The sequence below is a fragment of the Cryptotermes secundus genome, unplaced genomic scaffold (assembly GCF_002891405.2).
Source record: "Cryptotermes secundus unplaced genomic scaffold, Csec_1.0 scaffold541, whole genome shotgun sequence".
Lineage (NCBI taxonomy): Eukaryota > Metazoa > Arthropoda > Insecta > Blattodea > Kalotermitidae > Cryptotermes > Cryptotermes secundus.
The window spans coordinates 404,286-428,835 of NW_019735467.1; the positions used below are offsets into that span (position 1 = coordinate 404,286).

The 24,550-nt window shown below is 40.0% G+C and overlaps 1 protein-coding gene across 3 annotated transcripts in view; it reads right to left on the reverse strand.

The window, feature by feature from the left end:
- Positions 1-24,550, reverse strand: part of LOC111869334 (nipped-B-like protein A) — a 238,205-nt gene that overhangs the window by 162,343 nt on the left and 51,312 nt on the right. For all 3 annotated transcript variants that reach the window (XM_023860790.2, XM_023860789.2, XM_023860788.2), the window contains 2 exons: positions 20,072-20,240; positions 1,738-1,853 (listed from right to left, as the gene is read on the reverse strand). In XM_023860790.2, the coding sequence (XP_023716558.1) occupies positions 1,738-1,853; positions 20,072-20,240 (285 nt within the window). The remainder of the gene's footprint in view (positions 1-1,737; positions 1,854-20,071; positions 20,241-24,550) is intronic.

Consider the following 24,550-nt stretch of genomic DNA (forward strand, 5'->3'; position numbering starts at 1 on the left):
ATCTCTGTGAGAAACTCGAATTTCACAGTAGGCTCTTGATAACCTTCAATGCTCTTTAAAAATACCAGCAGGCTAAATATGAAATAAATAACCATATACATAATGATCATCTAATTCTAGCTTTTCTGACTATCTTACCAAACCCCTAGAACTTCTCATTTTGATATTTATGAAGGTATCAATCATCAGTCTTTCTTTAAGCAGTCCTGTTAGTGTTCATTATGTTCCTCTAAGTTCTTACAACAGGCAATTAACTAACTCTGTGCAGCGGCAGCGTCATAGCACAAGCGGTTCGTCGCTGGCTTCACACCATGTCGGCCTGGGTTTGATCCAGGGTCTGGTGAAGTGGGATTTGTGGTGGACAAAGAGGCACTGGGGCAGGCTTTCTCTGAGTACTTCAGTTTCCCCTGCCAATCTTCAAGCCACCAAAATTCTTCATCATAATCACCCGGGTCAGGCTACAATAGGCCAATCAGTGGCTGCTGTGCCGAGTGGACCCAGTTGGACTCCACCCCCCACTAAGCGAATTAAAAGAAAAAAAAATCTGTGCAGCAGAACTGGTATGACAAGCTAGTCTTCATTTAGCTACTAAATAAAATCTCTGTCTTTCACAAAACCCACAGTTTGCCAACATGTTCACATGAGCCCACTACTGAAACCTATCCTGTGTGAGATAAATCCAGTCCATAGCATCACATTCTGTCTCCTTAAAGATCAATTTTAATAAATCTCCGAAGGTTCATAATTAATTTTCATATTACCTTACCATCTATGCATATCCCTCAAGTGTTTACCTCCCTTCCAATTAAAAATTCTGTACATATTTCTCATCTTTTAAATGATCTACTCATCTCTTCCTCATTGATATGACAACTGTACTGGTATATGGTGACAAGTAAAAACTATGCACATTTTGCAATTTTCTCCAGCCTCTGGTTGCCCCCTTTGCCTTGGATCCCAATTATCTCCTCAGCATCCTGTTCTCAAACACCTTCAATCTATGCTTTTTCTTCAGGGTGAGACACCAAGCAGGTGATATTTTATGTTGGATTTGTGGTTCATGCAGCAGCAGCAGCAGCTGCTATGAAGATTTCTATCTTCTTGGTTACAATGCTGTGTAGTCCAGTGAAAGTCAACTGATATTTTGTAAGAACAAATCCCCTCCAACTTCACAGTAGAAGAGTAAGCCATGCAAGAGCTGTGTTTGCTGCCTGTTTCATGGTGATTTCTTGCTTGGCTTACCCTCTGACCATGAAGATGGACATGATATGTTCCCCAAGATGTCAGTTGACTTTCACCAGACAACATAGCATTATATTCCTGAAGACAGAATTATTCAGGTGACATTTTAGTTCCATATAATTTAATATTTATATTTTGAGAGAGCAAAGATGAGGACAAAATATTCTGAAATAAGTGAGGAAAAAATTAAGAGAATTTAATGTAATTTTCTTTTCATTAATGCAATTGTGATTTGTTATTGACATCACCAAGAACTTGAACTTATCATCTCTGAAAGATGTATAGGTATTTCACGATTTTTTCCTTGTATTCTGGTGATGAAATATGAACTTATATTCAGGTGCTTCTCAGTTCACTTCCAGATCAACTTCAGTCTAGTAGTGTTTCCATTATACATTCTCACCCAACAAACTATCTCAAAGATAACACAATTAAAAAGTACAAGCGGGAACATTTCATGCACCAATAAAGTGATGAACTATAAAATATCCTTACCATGTGGTCCCTTGAATACACTAGGATTTCTGTGAAGAATGGCTTTCAAGAGCTCTGGAATATTCTGCTGCTGGTCCACAGGTGGTTCTGTGCCAGCATAATGATCTTTAAGTTCTCTGAAATCAAAAGAAACACAATTTTACTTTCTTTACATTCATAACAAAACTGTCTTATTTTCTTGGTGTCTGTGTCACACAGATCTGACCGTTAATATTCTACCTAGATGCATCATTTCTGTTGATCAGATTCTCCGTTCTTGTTAACCAAGGGAAACTCTTTGATCCCTGAAACTGTTAAAACTAAATACAAAAATGTTCAACCCTTTTACCAAATGTCCTGCAATGTTAATCCTCATGTAGATGCAACATTAACAAGAACTCATGCTCTCTTTCATTACAGAATCATTCAATGACAATGCATTCTCACAAAGAAAAAACAAATCCCACACGACACTTTTCATTATACACAACAAGAACAGTAACATACCATATGAGAAGTCCTGTAGCAAGTGGATTGGATTGTACCATCTACTGAACATATAAAATTCGCAAAACATAACCACACAGTGGAAAATGCAGATTAGTTCAATTCTAAAAGGTTTTCATGACAGTATATAACACAGAATATTATTGGGTTTCTGGGTGTTGTATATTTTCTAATATTGTGAACAGAACAAAATGTGATTGAGGCTAGTGCTTTATAATGGGCCAAGCAGGTGACTCCTCAACTTTTCACCTGGGAACAGCAACAGATCCAGTTTCAGATGTGGTGTGTTCGGTTCAGAATATCAGACAATGGACAAAGTCCAGAAACCCACTAATACAAAGTGGAGATTTCTGAGTATGAACAAAATATCTTCTCAATTCGAAAAATAATCTGAAAGTTTCAATTTTAAATATGTCATTTTTACGTCGCCCTGGGTCCGTGTCTTCAGCTGTTAGCGGCACCCTATTGCTACATGCCAGTCCTCACATCAGTCTTCCAATGCTCTAATAGTCTCCATTGTGGCTTCTTTGTCAGGGATTTCCTGCTGTTCCACTTCGACTACTTTTTCTTCAGGATTTGCCTCCAAATCCATGGCCATCATCTACCAGGCCAATATTAATTTCAGCTTGGCATCAATCCTTTCTGGGTATGCCTCCAATCCTTCTCAGCAGGCCTTCCATCTCTTTTTACCAGTCCCTCATGTTTGCTATGACCTCCTTTATACTGGCATCCATTTTGGCTTGTTCGGTGTTTTATCTTTTCAATGAAGGCTACAAAATGCTCCATCATTTGTTCAATGTTCGTAGGCTGATGATACAACCAACCACTGCAGTCTCCAATCCAGCCACTTCCAACACCTGCTGTCAGATGTCTAAGTGGATACTGATGGGGTTTGGATTCATAATTGGATTTACTGACCACTTACAGATCATAACTGCAAGTAACTATAGTGATACAGCTAATTCACACACTCTACGGATCACTGTAACTGCAGCACACATAAAGTCTCCTATGTCTTCATTAGATGTTTCTTGGTAACAGATTCTAACAATGTCCTCTGCTAATGTCGTTACCAGCTGAAGAATACCCCACAACTGACTCATTGTTCCAAACGTCTAACTTTCAGGCTGGCAGCCATCTCACACCAACCTTCTACTCTTCCCTTCACTAACTGCAGGTCGCAACTTGTCCTGCTTATAATACCTCAGCATGGACCATGTAGAAAACACTGCTCCTCACTGTTGTAGTTCAATAATTTCTGTGAGAACATGTTTGTTTGTGAAGGTGTTACTCATGTTTATTTTATTATCTCCAGGTCATTGCCCAGCAATGGGTCCATACTTATTGTTGCTACAACATACTTTCCTGCATTCACACTCGACATAATGTATCCAACAACCTTTATGCATATCTTGTACTTTATAGTTCTGATCATCTGGATGTTCTCCTTCACAGCTTTGTTAATTGCCTTACTTTTTGCTGGTGACAACTTGTTGATATAGTAACTTGGCAATGCCTGCCAGTTCCTATTTCTGAGTTTGAAGCCTTTGTTTTGTGGCAACCAGATGCATTATTTCAAGGGTGCTGTATTGATTACACCTAAATGTGTGGCTGATTTCATATCCAGGCTATCCTTTCATATATGGTCTTGGCCTGTTGGATGAGAGTATTCAGAACAACACATTTCTATGAAGGCTGGTGTTCACACCTCACGCAAAGACAGAAGTTTGTATGTGTCAGTTTCTTACATATAGCATGTCCCAGTCAGCCATCTGATCTTGTTTACCAGGACATCCAGGAAAGACTGTCTTGTGTTGTTCCACTTCCACAGCAAACTTTATGTTGGTGTGGATACTGTTGAGATGTTAGAGGAAACCCTGAACCTCATCATTTCCATATACCAAATGACTCAAGTGCCATCTTATGGCTTGCTGTTCAAAGAACTCCATGTGGTAGCTGGCTAATACAGCGCCAAGGGGCAATCCCATGGTTACACCATTTCTTTGGTTGTAGAATGAGACGTTGTAAAGGAAATAAGTTTTGGTGAGAACATGCCTGATGAGAGACAAGGTCTGTTCACTGAAGCGCCGTAAGAGTAGCAGGAATGTGTCTTAAGCAGTAGTGCCATGTCAACATTCACCAACATGTTAATGTCTTGAAAACTGATGTGACTCAAATTTCAGGCTGCAGAATTCATGATATGGTGCTTTGACTGCCCAAATATGGGGCACATCAGGCATGGACAAGTATATTTTGCCAGTCCAAACATGGATGAGCCAATGCAGCTAACAACAGGTTGATCTATAGTAATACTGTCATAACAGCAAATTAAATAAAATTAATTACACGTCTTCTTAGAAGAGCAGAATCATCTGATTCTCCTACCATTGACCTGTTAGATAGAATCTTAGATGCTGCCTGCCAGGGAACCAGGCCTAGAGTCTTGCCTAATATGCCATATTATAAATATGGAATGTGTTTCTTAAAATAATTAAAATGTTTAGAAGAACTAACCATCACAGTAGATGCTCATAATGTCTCCCTTCTGCTCTTAGACAAAGTGCAAATTTCTGGAGAAGACTGTTAGACACTAGGTTCACTTTACTGACCTCAATGGATGTAAATGTTTCACAAATGTTATGCTTACGTTCAATCAATATGTGAGGATTGTTCGAACATACTTTGTTTCTTAAGTTCCCTCAAAAATAAAAATCACATGAATTTAAGTCTGGAGACATTATCAGTCCATCTTCAAACGCCCAATGTGAAACATTAACGGAATAACTGGCAATGTACGCTGCAGCACCAACTCACATACAATAACCATATGTCTTTCTTCTGTCATAATGCTCTCAAAGAAGGGCCAAAGAATGTCAATGACATACTATTCTCAATTAACAGTTTGTTCAAAACATGAGTCCTAATGTTACATAGCAAAAACATATGGGTCATAATATTACATAGCAGTGATGGTAATGAATAATGAAGATGTACATAAAAAAAGTCTTGGATTAATATGGCTGCATTGCCTTTAGTTCTGAATACTGATATAACCTCTCAAATGGAAAAAAGCATCATAAGTAAAAATGTAAATTTTGGGTCAAAAGCACTGTCTATAAAAAAAGTTAAAAAAACCATGTTTTTCAGCCATAATCATTTTCTTCAATTGCTTGAATCTGTCCAATTTTAGACAGCAATATATGTAACATTTTCAGTCACTCTACATCCTGTTTTTGTTTAAACCTGTGCCTGCAGAGTTAGTCATATCAGACATCTGCCAGCCAAGTGTTCTAATCCGGCTCCAACTTCATCAAGATTTCCAAGAGTCGGCGCTCTTGTCTAGTGTATCTCTCTTCTCTAAAGTAGATCCAGTTGAAACCAATTTTTCATCAATTAAAAAATCAACGAAGTCATTTGAACTCAACACCAGCTTTCTTAAGGCAAAACCTTAAACATAAGGTATATAAAAAATTTTCCAGGTAACAATCATACAAAAAACCTGTTGTTCAAATGTGTGCTTCACCATAAATTCAGCACTGTAAATGAGAACACAAAAATGATTTCTGAATGTTTTATAAGAACAGAAACATGACAGAACTTATACGCATTACAGTAAGTCACTTCCAAGTTCAGACAGCAATTCAAAATAACAGTAACTGTATAGTAAGAGAGGCTTACATATAGATGTGGCCATGCTAGTTCAGACTCATCTAAAGCTTCAAAGAGCTTTTTTATATCAAAATTATCACTTTCATTGGACAGACTGCTTCCCGGGAAGAAAAGGAGGAACTGCTGTTATAGTGAGAAAAGGCATTCTTGACAACCATGTAGACCTACCTCTGCTTGCTTCAATAAAAGCCATACAAGTTTGCATACTGCCTGGTAATAGGAAAAGTCTATTTGCAGCAGTCTATAAGTCATCAGGCCATGCCTGGAATGATCCAGATATCATGGTGCTCCTAAGCTTTAGATGTAAGTTGTTACTGGTAGCAGATCTGAATGCTAAACATCCACTATTGAATAGCACATTTTCTAACTCTTCAGAAGCAAAACTACTGAATTTACTACATATAAATGAGTTTGAAATTTCAGTACCACAACGTCCCATTCATTACTCTGCAGCAGGAAATGGTAACGTGCTTGATACTGCTGTGCATATGAATGTCCGGCTGTCAGAAGTTAGTGCCTCTGACTTTCTGAACTCTAATCACCTACCCATCATTTTCCACTTGCTGGATCATATTTACAACTAGGAATCTTCTGGGCCCAGTTTCAAAGTCTGGCCTCTGAATTAATTTCACCTAAAATTCAAATTAACTCAGTGTAGGAAGATGGTAAAGCAGCCAGTGAATTTACTGCCCCTGAGGGGCTATGCTACAAACCGGAAGGTAGCGGGTTCAAGTCCTGATGAGGTCATTGGATTCTTTTCAACTGACCTCATCCTTCCAGCCGCACTATGGCTTTTCCTGGGGAGTAAAGCACGGCCAGTGCATAAGGCTGACAACCTTACTGTCATCTCTGAGCCGAATGTCTAGATAATGTGGGACCCTCAACGTCTCACAACCCTATGGGCCTTCATGGCCTGGTACAGGGATAGCTTTACTTTACTTTTACGGCATCAGCATACAGTCTACTGACAAGCTAAATCACACTCTTCCATCTTAATAAGAATCTACCTGGTCTAGAGAGTCTGTTAACACATAAGCAAAGGTTAAGGAAACTGTGGCAAGTAACCCAGGATCCAGCATGCAAAACAGCAGTTAACTGTGTTGTCAAAACCATCAGACAAATTACCAGCAGAAAGGCACTTGAATGCTGGGAAATAAAAGTAGGGAACTGTGAGGCCACACCTGAAGCACTGTGGCCTATTGCAAAATCACTGATGAAAAGGGATGCACCAAAGGCACCAACCATTTTTCATGGACTTTTAGGAAGAATATATCACCCAACATGATTGTGGATTGTTTATAAAACCAGTTCACACCTCATGACCTGTGCAATGGAAACCATGAGCAACAGGTGGAGACTAAGAGTCCAAGCTCTGCTCGCAGCTGTAACTGACACCCCACTGGGAAAAGTAAGACCTTGTGACATACATAAATTAGCAAATTCGTTAAAATTAAGAAAGGACTGTGGACTTGATGGCATTCCAAATGAATGCCTTAGCCAACTTCCAAGAAGACCAGTGGTGCATCTGACATCCTCATTTAATCACTGCCTTCAGCTGTCCCATTTTCCAAAGTCTTCAAAGGAAGCAAAAGTAATGTTACCAATACCCAGTTGGCACCCCAAATTCCCACAAAATTTATGTCTGATTAGCCTCTTGTCTACAACAGACAAGCTATTCAACAAAGTTATTCTGAAAATAGTCCAAAGGCACATTGAAGAAAGAAGCCTGCTTAATGCAAGCCACTTTGGTTTCTCTGCCCATCACAGCATAACACTTCAATGCATGAGGCTAATAGATCACGTCACCTTAAATTTAAAAAAATATCATGACTATGGCTGCTGTATTCTTGGATATTGAATGAGTTAGTGAAGAATGGTGCCATTGGTTATTAATATTGATTACGAGGTTCAGGAGTATTAGATCGTTACTGAGTGCTTCAAGGTGTGAAAGTTGAGTGGTTAGTGAGAGTGTTTGTTGGTGAATCACTGGAAGAAGTCAGTGAGTGAGGAGTTCAGTCGAGTGCAGTGGCAAGGGGTAGAGATAAGGGGAGCAAGAGTTAGTGACAGTCATAGTTGAACAGTCACTGCTTCAGAAAATTTGCACTCATTAAGAGTGATGGAGCATGTGATTCTATGAGTGGGTTAGTGGTAGATATTGGAGTTCAGGAGTGGCAGTGGACGTTATCCTTCAATGCGGCTAGTTCAGTGGCATGACAGACAAAACTGAACATAAATTATGGAAGCAACTCCTGTCCAAGATGGCGGACGTCCCAGTGCTGAGATACCAGGCATTCTGGACAAATAAACATAAAATGGAGGCGGAATACCAGAAGTTAGTCGGACAATATACCAACCCAGAAGCACAGCCAAATCAGCTGTTTAAAGTACTCTGTGACATTGAGGACATGGCATAGTACACTCCAGCTATGGTGGAGGAAAGTCAAAAATGGGCATCAATTGTCAACATGGTGGAAGAAAACAGTCACTATTACTGTAAAACTCTCTTTGGGAAGACACTCTATAGTGCCTTGTATGGCACATCATATACAGTTAGTATCAACAAGCTGAAAGGCCTGCTGAAGGCAAGTATCTTCTATGAGGAAAATAAAATCACAAAAGGCACAGGGGAACCAAACCAGGAGGAAGGCTTCCATGAAATTCTGAAGAGACCGCCAAAATTATAAAGTGGCAGTGCAAGCCAAAATGCCTCCATCCATAAACACCTCCTCCCCTAAGGAGGTCGCCAGCTGTAAGTTCTTCACCCCACCACAAGCAACTGGCATGGACACGGATTTTTCCAGCACCGAGGCCTCACCACGTGAGGCAACAGCTCCTAGCAAAACAGGCAGACCACCCCAATAGTCCTAACATCTGTCATCAACCCGATCCAGTTGCAAAAGCAGCTGAAAGGTGTGCTAAGTGAAAACTTCCCGAGTTCTGTGGCACAATGGAATCAAGAGTCATCACGAGGGGCTTGGTGTATTTTCAATCTGCCAAATCCCACTTCAACAAGCAACACCTGACCCACTACTTCTTCCCAAAATCTGGAAAGCCTATAAAGGTGGTGATACACCACCTGCCGTACAACCACCATGGAACAAATGATGGAACTCCTGAAAGCAATGCAAAAAAAAAAGATGAACATCAATCTAAAGGAAATAAATAAAGACACAAAAACCAACCAAGCCAACCAAATTAATGAGAACAAGGGCTGACCAAGAACTCTTCATAGAAATGCTGGCAAAGATGGAGACCAACCAAGAAAGGATGATGGGCCAGAGGGACTCCCAGCTAAAGAAAATGCAGGCCTGTCTAGGAAAGGAGGAAGCAACCGATCTGGAGACAAATCCAGAAAAAACAGAGTCTGAGGCAGTGCATGAGGAGGTCCCTAAAGAAGAGGCCACAGAGAAAACTGTCAGAGCACTGAAAAAACAGCATGGAGACTGGCATCTAGCCATAAGGTACTGTGGTCAGCTGAAAAAACAGACCCAGGAAGATGCTGGGTCCTGGAAAGAAGTTGGCCCCTGCCTGCAGAGGGATGACCCACTGTGCCATACCTGCATAGTGTAAGGGACTGTTGTCAGAGACATGGCAACAAGAAGGCTGTGCCAAGAGCCTAGAAAGGAAGGATGTCTGGGAAGAGATGTTGGGTGAACACAAAAGGCATTAATGGCATAAGGAACTGTGGCACAAGACAGTAGCTACATCTGAGGAAGCAAAGGATAACCAACAGCGGCATCAGAGGATGAAGCAGGAGACAAGAGCTACATCTGGGAAGTGAGAAGACCTTACATGTAGCCCTCTGACAAACTCTCAGTTGGAGGTCATGAAGCAAGCAGTCAGGATTTCCAGTGGGTTGTGAAAAGTGAGTGACTGGACATTATGGAAGGGTCGGTCCCTTCTGGAATGAAGGAAGAAACCGCTAGAAGCAGATTAAGAGCAACGGATGCAGCACCACTGACCATTCTCAGAACTTTCGTCCCTGCTCGACCATAGGAAGAAACAGTGGTACACCTGAACCAGTTCTGAACTTATCAGGGAGCCACTTCAGACAAGTGGCCTTAAGGAAGGAGCAGTTGGAGAGTAAATACCATGCATACCAAGCCATAGGGAGGAAGGTGAGACTAATTACAGTCCATGATGTGTATTTTTGCTAACCGTCTTGAAATGCAAGACAGTGAAACAGGACACTAAAATATAACATTACTAATTACAGTCTTCACAAGCACAGCCCTCAGGAGAGAAGAAAAGGTGGTACTCCAGAGCAATGTGGTGTATAGACCTGTTGCTAAGCAGTGATGCTGTAAACAGCAGTCCCTGCTAGGTAATGCCTTAACATACAAACACGCAATAATAGAACGGTGTTTTCTGTGGTCTGCACCACGGACATTTCTAGGTAACAGCTCAGTAAACATGTTACTGCAGCAACGAACATGAATGCAACAATAGACGAATGGTGTGTTCTATGTGGTCCATGCCAAGATATTATAACTAGGGACAGCTGGAGCAATGAGTTCAGCTGTGGAGTGTTAGCCAGTGGGCAACTGTATGACCAAAGAAGCTAAAAAATCTCCATTTTTAAGATCCTTTACCAGGAAATGACTAGTGAAAGCAGACAGCATGTGCTCTAGTGATTTGTAACGTGTAGATGAGCAATTGTGATGAAAGTGCTTGTAGTTTCAAGCTGTGTGTATAAGTGGTCAATAAATCCACTAATAATCCAAACCCCACATACAGTCACACTGGGAGCACGTGGTAGTGTGGTTGGTTGAGGCACTATGCTAAAAGCCGGAAGGTTGCGAGTTCAAGTCCCAACGAGGTCACTGGATTTTTATCAATTAACCTAATCGTTCCAGGTGCACTATGGCCCTGGGGTTGACTCAGCCTCTAACAGAAATGAGTACCAGGAATATTCTTGGGAGTAAAGTGTGGCCAGCATATAAGGCTGACAACCTTGCTGCCATCTATGAGCAGATTGTCTGGAAAATGTGGGAACCTCAATATCTCACAACCCTATGGGCCTACACAGCCTGTTACAGGGATACCTTTATATTACTAACTTACATACAGTCACACCCCTAAATCGGCATAATACCTTTCTGGACATTATCCATTGACCTGTTTTTATTTAATAAAACATTGGAGGTTTAACTTAGTCTTTTCTGCCCAAAAAATCAAAATTAATCCAATAAGCATACAAAGAAGGCCACAAAATATGCTGGAGAGAAACAAAGGTCTTGCAGATTGAACCAAACACCACAGACATGAAATACAAGGAGTCTGCATACGTCTCTGGTAGATCATCTGATCAGTCAACCCAGCTTGGCCATCTCACCCATCTGTACTCCCACTAACAAAACAAAAGTCAGAAAACTACAATTCCATCCAGTTTAGATTATATAGGAAAGCTGTGTTCTTTATGCCTCATTTAAGTCTTGGTTTCATTTTCTGTTTGACCCTATTCGGTATACTGAAATTTTTGTTTGCTTGAATTTTAATCTTTGATACTTATATCTATACAAGATGTTCCACAGTGAAATCAACAAATTTCACGAATGTGTTTGGGAGCTTATTCTAAGCAAAAAAATCTCATATAAACCATGGGTCAATTCAGCTTTGTTATCACAACACGGACAGAAATTAATATTCATCTTAGTGATGGTGTTATTCATTAAAACGCCCATTATGATTGCAACGAGCAATCTGTTTGTTGTTTACTGACTGGAGGTGGTGGAGCAAGCAGTCAATCCGGTGATGTCATTGTGACACACACCTCATTCTGCAAGAACCGCATCACGTATTATTAGGTCTAACGCCTGCAACTTATTCATAAGAGGAATATGTCAACCTGGTGTTTGCATATGGCTTTTGCTATGGGAATGGAAGTGCTGCTGTAGAGGAATATCAGCAGTGATATCCACATCATATTGTAACTGTCCAATTTATGGGATGGTCAATTGATGTTTTGTGTATGGTTAGGGTTCTGTGAAATTCCTCACTTTCGTCTCAGAATTTGAGATTTCCCCCCTGAGACACGCAGCAAGTGGCTTGGGTCAAGCTTGAAGCCAACTGCCCATTCGTAAATCAGTCAAGTTAATGCATAACACAAGGCCAAGTTCTTTAAAAATTCTAAACTTTCACGGGGGAAATCATAATTTTAGCAGCGTCATGTTATGCTACCCCAAAATCCCAGTTTGACAGCCATGCAGCAGGTGGCAATGTTCACCCCTAAGCTCTACACGTGTGGATATTTCTTTTCTAATTGGAGGAGAAAGATTAAGCAACCTCCCAGGCTGCCCAGTCCAGCCAATCATAATCTGAAGTGGGGATGTCCTTTGGCCAAACTTTGGGTGATGAGGGCAAATATTTACCATTCAGAGGGTGCTTGGCAGAGAACTCTGAAATTTACATTCACCGGGGGTACACGTGTTCTGATCCCCGTATACACACTCTGTGGTGCCTATAGACTTGTGTGTCTTAGTGAACAGTAAGGAAGACTAAACCCACAAATCTGTTAAGTGGGTCACTATGGTGCAGTTACCATTTTAACAGTGCAGTTTGAATAAAGACTTCAAACAGTTAATTTGTGCTGAGTGTGACTTTCCTACGCCTAATGCCTCACTAATCACCCAAGTCATGGCCAGTCAACACAGCATTAGAGGAGTTGAATTTCTCTACCAGAGCTAGCAGAACCAAAGAACAGTTACAACAGGAACCTTCATCAGTCAACATTTGCTAATGTGTACTGAAGCTGGAGGGAGACTGGTTCCTGCCCTCAAGCTAACAGAGAACATGTTTAACAGAGATGATGACAATGTTCTTGGTGTGGTACAGAGAAACCCAACCTCAAGTGTGAACAGAATTTTGCACATAACAGATCTTCCTTCCACTCAAGCATGGAGAATATTACTTCCTGATGGTCTTCAGATAAAATGTGGATTTGTTTGCTACATTTACCCATGATGGAATTAGTAACATATGAAATTCGCACATTTCAGCACATCAGACTCACAAAACATAACAGTACACAGTTACCAATGCAGGTATTCTGTAAACCAGTGGTGTGGATTACTAGGCAAATTATCTGACTGGGCCACATTTATTCGAGGGTCATCTCACAAGAGTGCCTTACAAGGAGTTTCTGCAGTCTCTTACCCCTGTACTTAAAGAGGATGTTCTGCTAGCAATACAACGATGCCTGTGGATGCAGTATGACAGAGAGGTAACAGCATTGCTCAATGAACATTTTGCTGATCGATGGTTATGAAGAGGTGGACCTGTGCCATGGACCCCTCAGTCACCTGACCTATCTCCACTGGGCTTCATGGCAGGCTGCATGAAATTCAGGGTGTGCGTGAATGGAAAGCCAGGTATATGAGAGCAGATGATGCAAAGAATAAATGAAGCTACTGTCAGCATCAGAAATGAACTGGTCACCATGCAATGGATGCAGTCATCTTGTAGCATGTGTACAGGCATGAGGTGAATATTTTGAACAGTATGTGTGAAAGTGATGTTAGTGTAATGTAAAATTTAATTAAACAGACATTAAATGTCAATCAGTATGAATACTGTATGCCCACGTTTTCTCCACCTATGGTCAGTAAACAACAAACAAAAAATGCAGTGGATTGCAATGAGTGTTTTAGTCGATAACACCATAATTAAAAAGAGTTATCATTTTGTTGCGTATTTCGATAATACAGCCAAATCGACCTATCACGCTGGTGAAGTTTGTCAGTTTCACTATGGAACATCCTGTATGTACCTCTATGAGGGCTGTTTTGAAAGTAACCACCATTTCTTTTTGGCAACTGATGTAGGAGCAAGAAAGAGCTGGTGTTTGATTCAATCTGCAAGACGGTCGCTTCCCGAACCAAACACCACACACACAGGAAATACAATGAATCCACACACATCTCTGGTAGATAATCCCGTCAGTCAACCCAGCTTGTAAACCTCTCCTACCTGCACTCCCATCACGCAGCAAAAGTCAGAAAACTACAACTCTGTCCAGTGTACATGAGTAACAATTGTGTCTCTTTATGCTGGTATCATACAGAGAATGACTTCTATTCTGATAGTACCTGATTTTAACAACTGTCATGAAATAGTGCTAAAACTCATGTGTGTGGAGTATTTTAATGTTTTTAATGTCTGTCTTACCTCTCGCAGATGGTTTGTGCTGTGCTTGGTTTACATACCCTATCTTGTGTTGGTGCTGGGGCCCGGAGATAGGGACTAGTTATCAATTCGGCCAACATGAGTAGATTCCACCCGAGGATGGAGACAGAATCCAGTATCCAAAATGCTGTGCATTTTAAATAAAAACAGGACAATGGATAATGTCCATAAACACAATAACTGCATTATGGTTGAGAGTTTAGCACTCATATTTCATGTTCATAAGGATAAAAACTTGGATTTCTGCCATGCTGAGAGATTATTATCACTATCCCAGTAAAATTTTTGGTAAATACCTAACAATGGGCCACAACCTCTTCTCTGCATATCCTTTCATATGCTAGTCACAACAACCACACCACTGGATGCCACATAAGTTACACATTTCAAGAACTGGTAGTGGGGTAGTCCCTTGTAGTGCAGCCACTTCTGGCCTATTGTACCAGCCCCAGATGATAGGTGAGGGTGACTGTGGAGCAATTGGTGGAATGAAGAATGGCAAGGGAAACTGAAGTACTCGGAGAAAACCTGCCCCTGTGCCACTTTGTCCACCACAAATCCCACTTGACCAGACCTGGGATCGAACCTGTGCCGCCACGGTGGGAAGCCAGCGACTAACCGCTTGAGCTATGCCTTGGCCTGGTCAAAAACTAACTTTGGGCCTACTGACCACCATCAGCCTCAAAGTAGCCCCCTTCCGCACATACACACCATTCCTAGCGCTTCCGCCATTTTTAAATGCATCCTGAAGTTGTGTTCTCTGAGGGTGTTGAGCACCACCTGTACTTTGGCTTCGATCACCTCACCAGTGTCAAAACAGCAGACCTTCTGTTTTATCTTCAATCAGGGAAACAGAAAAGTCGCAGGGGGCCAAGTCAAGTGAGTAGGGTGGGTGGGGGATGACAGTCATGTTGTTTTTGGTCAAAAATTCCCTGATGAAAAAGGAAGCGAGAGACAGTGTGTTGTCGTGATACAACAGCAAGTTCCTATTTCACCAAAGTTTGGGGCAAAGTCTTTGCACATTTTCATGCAGTCCCTGCAAAACATCACAGTAGTATGCAGAATTGACTGTTTTGCCTGCCAGGATTAATTCTTTCGTGAACAATCCCGTTGATGTCAATGAAAATGATGAGCATTCTCTTGACTTTGCTCTTCACCTGTCTTGCCTTTTTCGGTCTCAGTGAGTTTGGACTTTTCCATTGGAAGAACTGCTGCTTTCTCTCAGGGTCATAACCATAAATCCTGCTCTCTTCATCAATGATAACCCTGGACAGGAAGATTGCATTGTCAGAGGAGATGTGACATACTGCTGCTTGTGATCAGCTGTCAGAATCCTGGGCACAAATTTGGCAGTGACATGATGCATGCTCATTCATCAGTCAGAATCCATTGGCATGTCCAAAAACCATTTTCCATCTCATCAGCAAGGTCTTGAATGGTTCGCCGTCGATCCTCATGAATGTGCTGTTGAAGTTTGGCAACAGTGTCGCATGTTGTGCAGCTGATGTGCCTAAATGCATGTTTGTCATCCTCAATGGATGTCCGACGGGCATGGAACCGAACATGCCATTCAAACGCCTGCGTACGTCTCATGCTTTCTCCCACAAACGCTTGTCTAATCACTGCCATGGTCTCAACTGCACTTCTTCCAAGAGTTGCACAATATTTTATGCTCACTCATTGTTCCTTTGTCAGGTCCATTGTGAAATCACATCAGGCAAGATACAAGACTTCAAATAAAAGGATGTAAAAATCAGCAAGTCCACTGACTCCAAAGATATCCCAGTACCACGATCTACCATTACATTGTGCTACTAGAACTACTGTATAGATGGCACCAGCACCTAATACATACAACTCGTAAATACTAGTAACTATAACAACCTTACTAGATGACACTCTCTACAGATCACTTAACTGCAGCAAATATAAAGCCTTCTATATCTTCACTAGTCATTTACTGGTAACAGATCTTCACAATGTCCTCTGCTAGCATCCTGAACCACCTGGTGAATATCCCACAACTCACTCATTGCTCCAATTGTCCTGATTACAGCATCTTGGCACAGAGAACACCGTTCCTGTGCTGCTGTTCAACTGCTGCTTATTAAGAATATGCTGCCTAGTAATGAGCGTTGTTTTGTTGCTTGTTCCATGATCATTAACTAGCAATGGGTCTCTACATGATACAATAGTATCTATTTCTAAGTCCAGTATAATGAGAGTTTATAACACTGCAAGAAGATCATGCTAAAACAGATACCTACTATGCAGTTCAGAATCTAGAAATGTACAAATTATTCCAAAAACCAAACAATGTACAATACAATACACAATATATTTGTGGTTATATCACTCTAACTGGTAAAAATGCAAGAGTTTATTACTTTCTGTAATATATGTAAACAATATACGAATCATATTGATAAATTTGTACACAAAATGTTGTGAGTTTAAAAATGGTGAACGTCCTTATTTCGAAATCCATCAACATAACTATGGGGGATCATAATCATCTATACGGTATTAGGCACTGAAAAAAGTAGTGGTATGGTGGTCTAACATTGAACTGACTTTATTAACAAGTGGACTTCCATGGTATTTCTTCTGCATGTTGTTTCTCCACTGAATGCAGAGCCTACCAAGCATGTCAACAAGCCTGCAAGTGCCCAGAGACACCATTACTGCAGATCTGCTACTACTACAACGACAAATAACACAACATGCATAACATAATGTGCTGATCCTTTGCAAATAAGAATAATTACAGACTGACAGACAAGACCTAACAACTGGTGAACCCATGCAAGTCCCTATTCACATGAAAACTTTATGCAGGACATAAAACAAGCATTAAAAGAGTATTTTTCTTTCACAGAGCTAGTGAGCACATTCCACAACAAATCTGTTCAATAGTACAGTGAATCTACTGACTATACAACACCTTTTTTTTATCATCACTACATGTTTCGACCTCAAGAGGTCATCCTCAGGTGTATGAACATGGCTGTATAGTTACACACGGTCACATTCACTTTTCACAGCCGTGTTCATACACCTGAGGATGCCCTCTCGAGGTCGAAACATGCAGTGATAATAACAAACATGTTGTGTAGTCGGTGAATTCACTCTACTACTAATTAAACACACAATAGGATGCAAGAAACGATTAAAACTCTGTTCAAACTAGACAATTTAGCTACTTCTGGTTCCACACAGTTTTGTTCATGTCGGCTATAGCTGTCTATCCCATGACTATGTATTCACTGAAATTCATTCTGTTCAAACTCTTGAGGCATGTCACATGAAAAAACTCATGTAAATATTGATTAAAGAGAAACTGAGTGGAAGCAGTAGCACAGTGTCAGGTAACTCTCAATATTCAAAGAGTATGACTCCTATATCTAAAAGTGCAGTAAAAACATTATGAAATTACATACTAAACAACAGCCATTGTTCAATTATGGAGAATCAGCCATCTATATGATTTCTGTTAAATGAACAGAATACAGTTTGTGAATGTATTGGGGAATGAAACCCAGGCCAGCCTGAAGATAGGGTGACTCATCAGGTAAAGCACTTCAATGCAGAAAAGACAAAAATGTTTTGACCGATTTCTTTGTTATTTCCTGAGATATACTAATAGCCATCTTTTTGCAAACGGACAGAGAGGCTGGGGATGAAGGCTCTCATTCTCCCTCTCCTTCAACTTCTCTCTTCATTCATGATCCTGATGAGTCATGGTGCAAGATTACTGTGTTGTCAGCAGTAATCATCTGACCAATGAACAATTGAAATAGCAGATAAGCCACACTATCATATGTACATGGTGCAATCCAAAAGTCCCCAAAATTTGAATTTTGTGCGCCAATGGTAATGAGTATATTGAAATACCGCTAGGTGTCTCCCCACACACCTTTCTTGAATCAGTGTGGCAAGCGGCGTCGAGTTGAGTGGTTGGTGAACGTATTTCCATTGTTGTGTTTCCGTGAGTTTGTGGTTTTGCGATGGCTGACCTGAGAGAGAAGCATGTCTGTATAAAGTTTTGTTTTAAACTTGGGAAAACCACTGCAGAAACGCACCAAATGTTGAAGAAAGTTTTTGGTGAAAACAGTTTAGGCCAGATACAAACTTACAACTGGTATAAGTGTTTCAAAAATGGCCGAACATCGACTGACGACGATGATTGTTCGGGACGGCCGTCAACTGGCACCACACCAGAAAAGTCATGAAAGTTAGGGATCTGATTCTGCAAGATCATAGACTGACCATCCATGAACTCAATAACACCTTGGGACTAAGTTATGGTACATGTCAACGTATTTTGTCAGAGGAACTGAACATGACGAGGATCGCGGCGAAGTTTGTGCCACGACTGCTGCAAAAGGAACGGAAGCAGCATCGCTTGGAAGTCTGCAGGGAACTTCAACAACAGCTTCAAGAGGATCCCAACTTTCTTTCGAAAGTTGTCACTGGTGACAAAAGTTGGGTTTATAACTACGACCCTGAAAGCAGCAATTGTCACAATGGAAGAGCCCTTCTACACCTCAACCAAAAAATGCTCGACAAGTCAAAAGCAACATTAAGTCCATGTTGATCTGTTTTTTTTTTTTATACTGACAGGATTGCACATAAAGAGTTTGTCCCTCCTGCTCAGACAGTGAATAAAGAGTTCTATCGCGATGTTCTAAGGTGTTTGAGGGAGGAAATGAGGAGAAAATGTCCAGAGAAATGGTGCACAAACGACTGGGTACACCACCATGATAACACATGACCACATATGGCTTACATTATGCAGGAATTTTTGGCTAAAAACAAGATGGCAGTTGTTCCCCACCCACCGTACTGGCCAGACTTAGCTCCCTGCAACATCATTCTCTTCCCCAAGATGAAAATCAAGTTGAAGGGGTGAAGATTTGATACAGTTGAGGAAATTCAAGCGGAAATGCAGACGGTACTAAACACCCTAAGAAAGAAATACTTCCAGGATGCATTTCAAACGTGGCAGAAACGCTGGGATTGGGGTATGCGCTCCCAAGGGGACTTCTTTGAAGGTGATGGTGCAGAATAAAATCCAAGTAAGACATAATAGTTTTTATTAATATATTTCAGGAACTTTTGGATTGAACCACATATGACCACACAGATCCCCAAATGAGATAAAAGCACTTGTTAGAGAATAATGTCACTTGTAATGTGGTACACATGACAAAATGGCGGGTTCTAGTTCAGATGATTGGATTTATTAACACTTTGGTTACACACATGCCACAATAAATTATGAAAAATCATTAAGAACTGGGAAATGCTGCTATGCATAACACGACTATGTGAAAATGATGGTACATAAGGAAATGCTTATTAGAATGGGACTTCAGAATACAGGCTGTACTCACTGCACTGGATTTCTACTGTGGCAGCAAATTTGAAGTGTGAACTACACTTATTTTTCAATGAAACCTATGAGACACAGCATGACAAAAAAGTAGTAGTTTCAATATAAAGAAAGGAGTAAGCTGTGCTTATTTTTTAAATGTTACAAAAACTTAATGTGGTCCATTTAAAATACAAGTTTCTCATATTTCAGGATGCAGTTTTCTGGGATGATCCCACGCAGCCTGTGATATGCTTAACAACATTTATAAGAAACTTAATTCCTCCATCTTCAGGAAAAAAGATGGGAAAAACAGCTCTCTCTGAAACAATGGTAACCATCTACTTGGTGTCAAATCCAAAAAGGCAACTGTCTAATAAAAACTACATTATCCTTCATTCCCAGTAATTACTCCGAGCAGCAATATACAATAGCAAGTATGAAAGTATAAATATGAGACTGCTTCTGATTAGGCTGTTACACCATTCTCACACCTAATTAATCAGGAAACATGAAATGAATATAACCTACACACTACCTACATAAGCATGCAAAATTATATCCCCTATAGAAATTAAGAAAGGTATTTCACAAATTACACAAATATCTCAACATACTTACATATGATCAGCAGATGTTTGAACAAGAGACTGGATCAACTGAGGAACCAAGGCATCATCCCGAACACTCAGAAGAATTTGAGCCTCCTCTGCAACTCGGGGATGGAAGAGCAGAGACTTGTTACTCAATGTTTGTGGCAATGGTGAAGGAAGTGGCATCTCTGGCAACACTGAAACATGTCATTTTGCTAATCCGGGAACCACATAAATTACCATAATCCATGCAGAAGGGTTGTGAAGATTTCTATATTCTGGGACATAACGCTGTGTAATCCACTGAAAGTCATCTGATGTCCATGTTGCCACCATCTTCCGGATCAAAGGATAAGCCAAGCAAGAAAACAGCATGAAGCAGGTAGTAAGCAGAGCTGCTTGCTATCTGCTTCATGCTGGCTCTCACTTGTGTAGCCCACTGAAAGTCAACTGATGTTTTGGAGGAACACCATGCTTCCATCTTCAGGCTACTTTCAATCGACTAAATTACAACCCCGAAGACAGGTCTTTTCACATACCAACACAGTCCACACTAAAATAATATTAACCCTTCAGCGTGGTTTGCCGTACATGGTACGCTGGTATTTAAATGGTCCTACCTGTGGTTTGCCATACACCGTACGCCAATCTGTAAGCTTAATTTCAAAGGCCCATAAATATGGAACGAACCATACCAGCATGACGACGATTGCACTGGGCTGTTGTAAAAAGAATGTGCTCTCGCTTCGTGTAAACATAACATTCAATTTCCTGTAGCTCTGCCAGTCAGTCTAAACAGAACGCTGACCTCACAGTTACGATGGCGTTGTGAATATGATATCAACATACCACAAAGATGGATGATATGCGTGTGGTTGTGAATAAAGCAAACAAACAAGAAACAAAGCCCTAGGTTGTTTGTGATTACAAGAGAAACATGCTAGGAGTGGATCTGACGGATCGAATGCTACAGCCGTACTTGAATGAACGAAAGAAGAGTACTAAGTGGTATCAGAAGTTATTCAAGAAGCTACTCAATGTAGCAATACATAACGCAATGGTCATATATCAGTGTCTTCTGAATAACAAAAACATGGGCACGCTGAAGTTCAGACTTTCACTAGCACAAGGCCTCGTGGAAATTCACAGTTCTGGTTTTCCTCATCCTGTATACAGCCATCCATCAGTTGCGCCACCGCCTAAAAGACTCACAGAATTACATTTCCTGGAGCGCATTCCAGCCAAAGGAAAAAAGCAAAGCCTCAAAAAAGATGTATCGTGTGCGCAAAACATGGTAAAAGGAAAGAATTTATTTTTGGTGTAGTGAATGTGAGGCAGGGTTGTGTTTAGATGGATGTTTCAAGAAATACCATATGAAACTCAAATTCTAATCCACTTGCTTCCATCATTCAGATATAGGGCACTCATATTATAAGGTAAGATTATAGAACCACCTTTTATGATGATTTCAGTGAAAAATTCATAATTATACCTCATATAGTTCAAAAATTATGATGCATAATATAATTTAGAGCATAATTTAAATGGGTAAATAAAAAAATACTACCGCAGGAGGCCTGCGCTGAAGGGTTAACATACCAGATTATGTTTTTGCTAGGGACCAGATTTTTATGCCTTAATAATCGCTTAAATATGTATGCATCTATACATGAAGGACTTCCAAAATATGCACTAAAATATGGACATAAAAATTTATACCAAATATTAAAATTGATATTACATTATTTTAAGACCAACAAATCAATATTTAAGTTCATTTTATGTTAGCGTCCATTGTTTATCTTCCATCAATATTGCAACACTTTTACATTCTACGTGAACGTGAGGGGCAAGCTGCCAAGAAAAACACCTTCATACATTTACAAAAATGACAACACCCCAGGTGAAGTGAAATAATATGCAACAGAAATTTTAAAGGATTTTATCTCATTTTACTTAAAAAGAAGACTACAGCATGTGATTTTAACACGAATTAAAACAGTGTAGCAGTTTTGAACACAGTTTTAGTAAAATATCTGTAACATAAAGACACCTGAAGATGGCCATTTGGGGTCAAAACATGTAGTATTGAAGTGTAGAATGCAGAAGTGTTGCAATTTTGACGGAAGATAAAAAATGGACACAAATTTGAAGAATTGAAACGTGACGCTGAAATACAGATTCATTTTATGTAATCACTGAATGATTCACTTGCAATAAAAAGCTATACTTAAATACAAATCATGCAACAAAGCCAACATATTTCATTACAAATTTAAAAAACCAGTGGTACTCACATTTAGCTTTCCGAACTTTCAACTTCTCTTCTGCTGCAGTTCAGAATTAATAAATGTTTTAGGTTTTCCATAGTGAGTCACCTCCTACTGTCCCGTAAGATATCCTTATAGTGGGAAAATCTTCTTTAAACCTCACAGGAACTTAGGGGTGCATGTACAAATTCCGCTATTTGCTCCACTGTTAGTGATTTTTTACTTGGCACTTCAGTACGTTTACCGGCTAAAATTTCTTCAATTTCACAAATCTGTTCATATCCTGGACTTTTCGAAAGAATGCTGTGTACTTTTTCCTTTACTATTTCACCAACTCTTCCAGGAACCGAATTCAATTTGGAAACAGTGGTTTTGAACACACTTTACAACTGATACAATGGAGTATTGCTATTGCTTGCCTCCAGTGAGGAAAGGGCGTATGGAAGACGAGAGAAGTGAGCAGATATATAGGAAAGATTAGTTTCCAGTTCTGCATTTTTTAGTACATATCGGGCAATTTGAATTGATGCTAACTTTTGGGATCAAATGTATTCACGACATTCCTGTTTCTAAATGTTTGGTATAATAAATCGCTGCACACAGCCATGTGCCCCAGCGCATTAAAATTGGTTCCGGTGTAAGTGGAACACTCGGTGCTATTGCTTAAAAGACTTCTTTTCTGTATGGCGCTTTAACAAATACCTTCTTCACAGAAGACACCAACTTGTCAACAAGCGGAATATTTGCACGAATTGTTTCTGCAACACAGTGCAACCCATGGGCAAGGCAAGTCAAATGTGTCATATTTGGAAATATAACTTTAAGAACAGTACCGGCTTGCATCATATAACTTGCGGCATCAGTCACAAAGAGCAATACGCGCTCATACTGAATGCCATTCGGCCATAGTAAATTCATGGAATTGATAAAAAATTCGGAAACTGCGGAGCTATTTGTGGTTTCAAATTGCTCTACCGCAAGAAGATATGGGGTAGATTGTTCATTCTTATTAAGGGATCCAACTATACAATTTGCAATAAACCGTCCCTCACAATCTTGTGTTTCGTCGATTGATACCCACACAAAATTATCTTGAATCTTATCTCTAATGCTTTCAATTGTAAGATCGTAACACTACTTCACGTAATTTTTGCGCACAGTAGATTCGTCAGGCACTTTGCACTGTGTATACTTCTCTATGAAGTTTCTCAGAGTAGGGTTGGTTAGTTTCCACAGCGGAATATCTGCCGCTAAAAAGGCTTCGCATAAATCAAAGGAAAAGCGTGAAAAACTATTATAAGAAAACTGACTAAGCAATCTTTGAACAGGAGCTATTTTTGTGGATTTAATTTTAATATTCTCTTTGTGTACATTAGTGTTCAAATGCTGAAGCACTTGAAAGTGTTTTTCATAACCGTTTTCTCACACGCTCAGCAATAAAGGATTTTGTTATCCGTAGTTATCATCTCTCCTTCGAACTCCCGCTGATACAGCTGTAATTTAGTTTTCTCACTTACTTTCAATTTCAGGATGACTACAGAAAGCTAAACAAACTTAACTACAGACTAGTCACCACTAATGTGAATGGGCCCCAGCTTCAAACGAAGAAGCTTAACGAACCTCATGGAGACTTCAGAAATAACTAAGGGAAGTCCCTTATCGGTTGAATAGTATTATGTTGACAGCGGCTACATGTGAACGCTTCCGACTAATCTCTTCGCGGCCACTTTGATGGTACGTGGATGAGGCAAGTTACGAGTAGAGGGATCGGGGAAGTCCTGTCCTGGGTATTGCATCAGAAATTTGAATCGTGACGAAATGTTCAGTCAAATATGCAACATATTCTAATACAGAAAAGAAAAATTGTATACACATGACCATGATTGAAAATTTCAACATAAAATTAAAAAATATATATGATAAGCATTTTAAAAAGGAAATAGGCCGTATAAATAGAGATCTTCAAAAATATGATGCTTATTCATAAATCAGGCAAAATATGCATTTACATGCACCATCAAACCATGTCCAAAATTTAAGAAATGAAGTAATGCAAACATATATCCAAACGAGCATACTTTCTGGTTGCAAGAAAGAAATATGCATTTGCATTAAAATCTGGTCCCCAGTTATTGCCTTTTCCTAAGGATAAAGGTATAGAGAGAAAACAAATCAAGGTACAGGGGTTTACATTAAAGAAAAATATTTGTTTTACTTTAAACGGACTGAAGATAAAG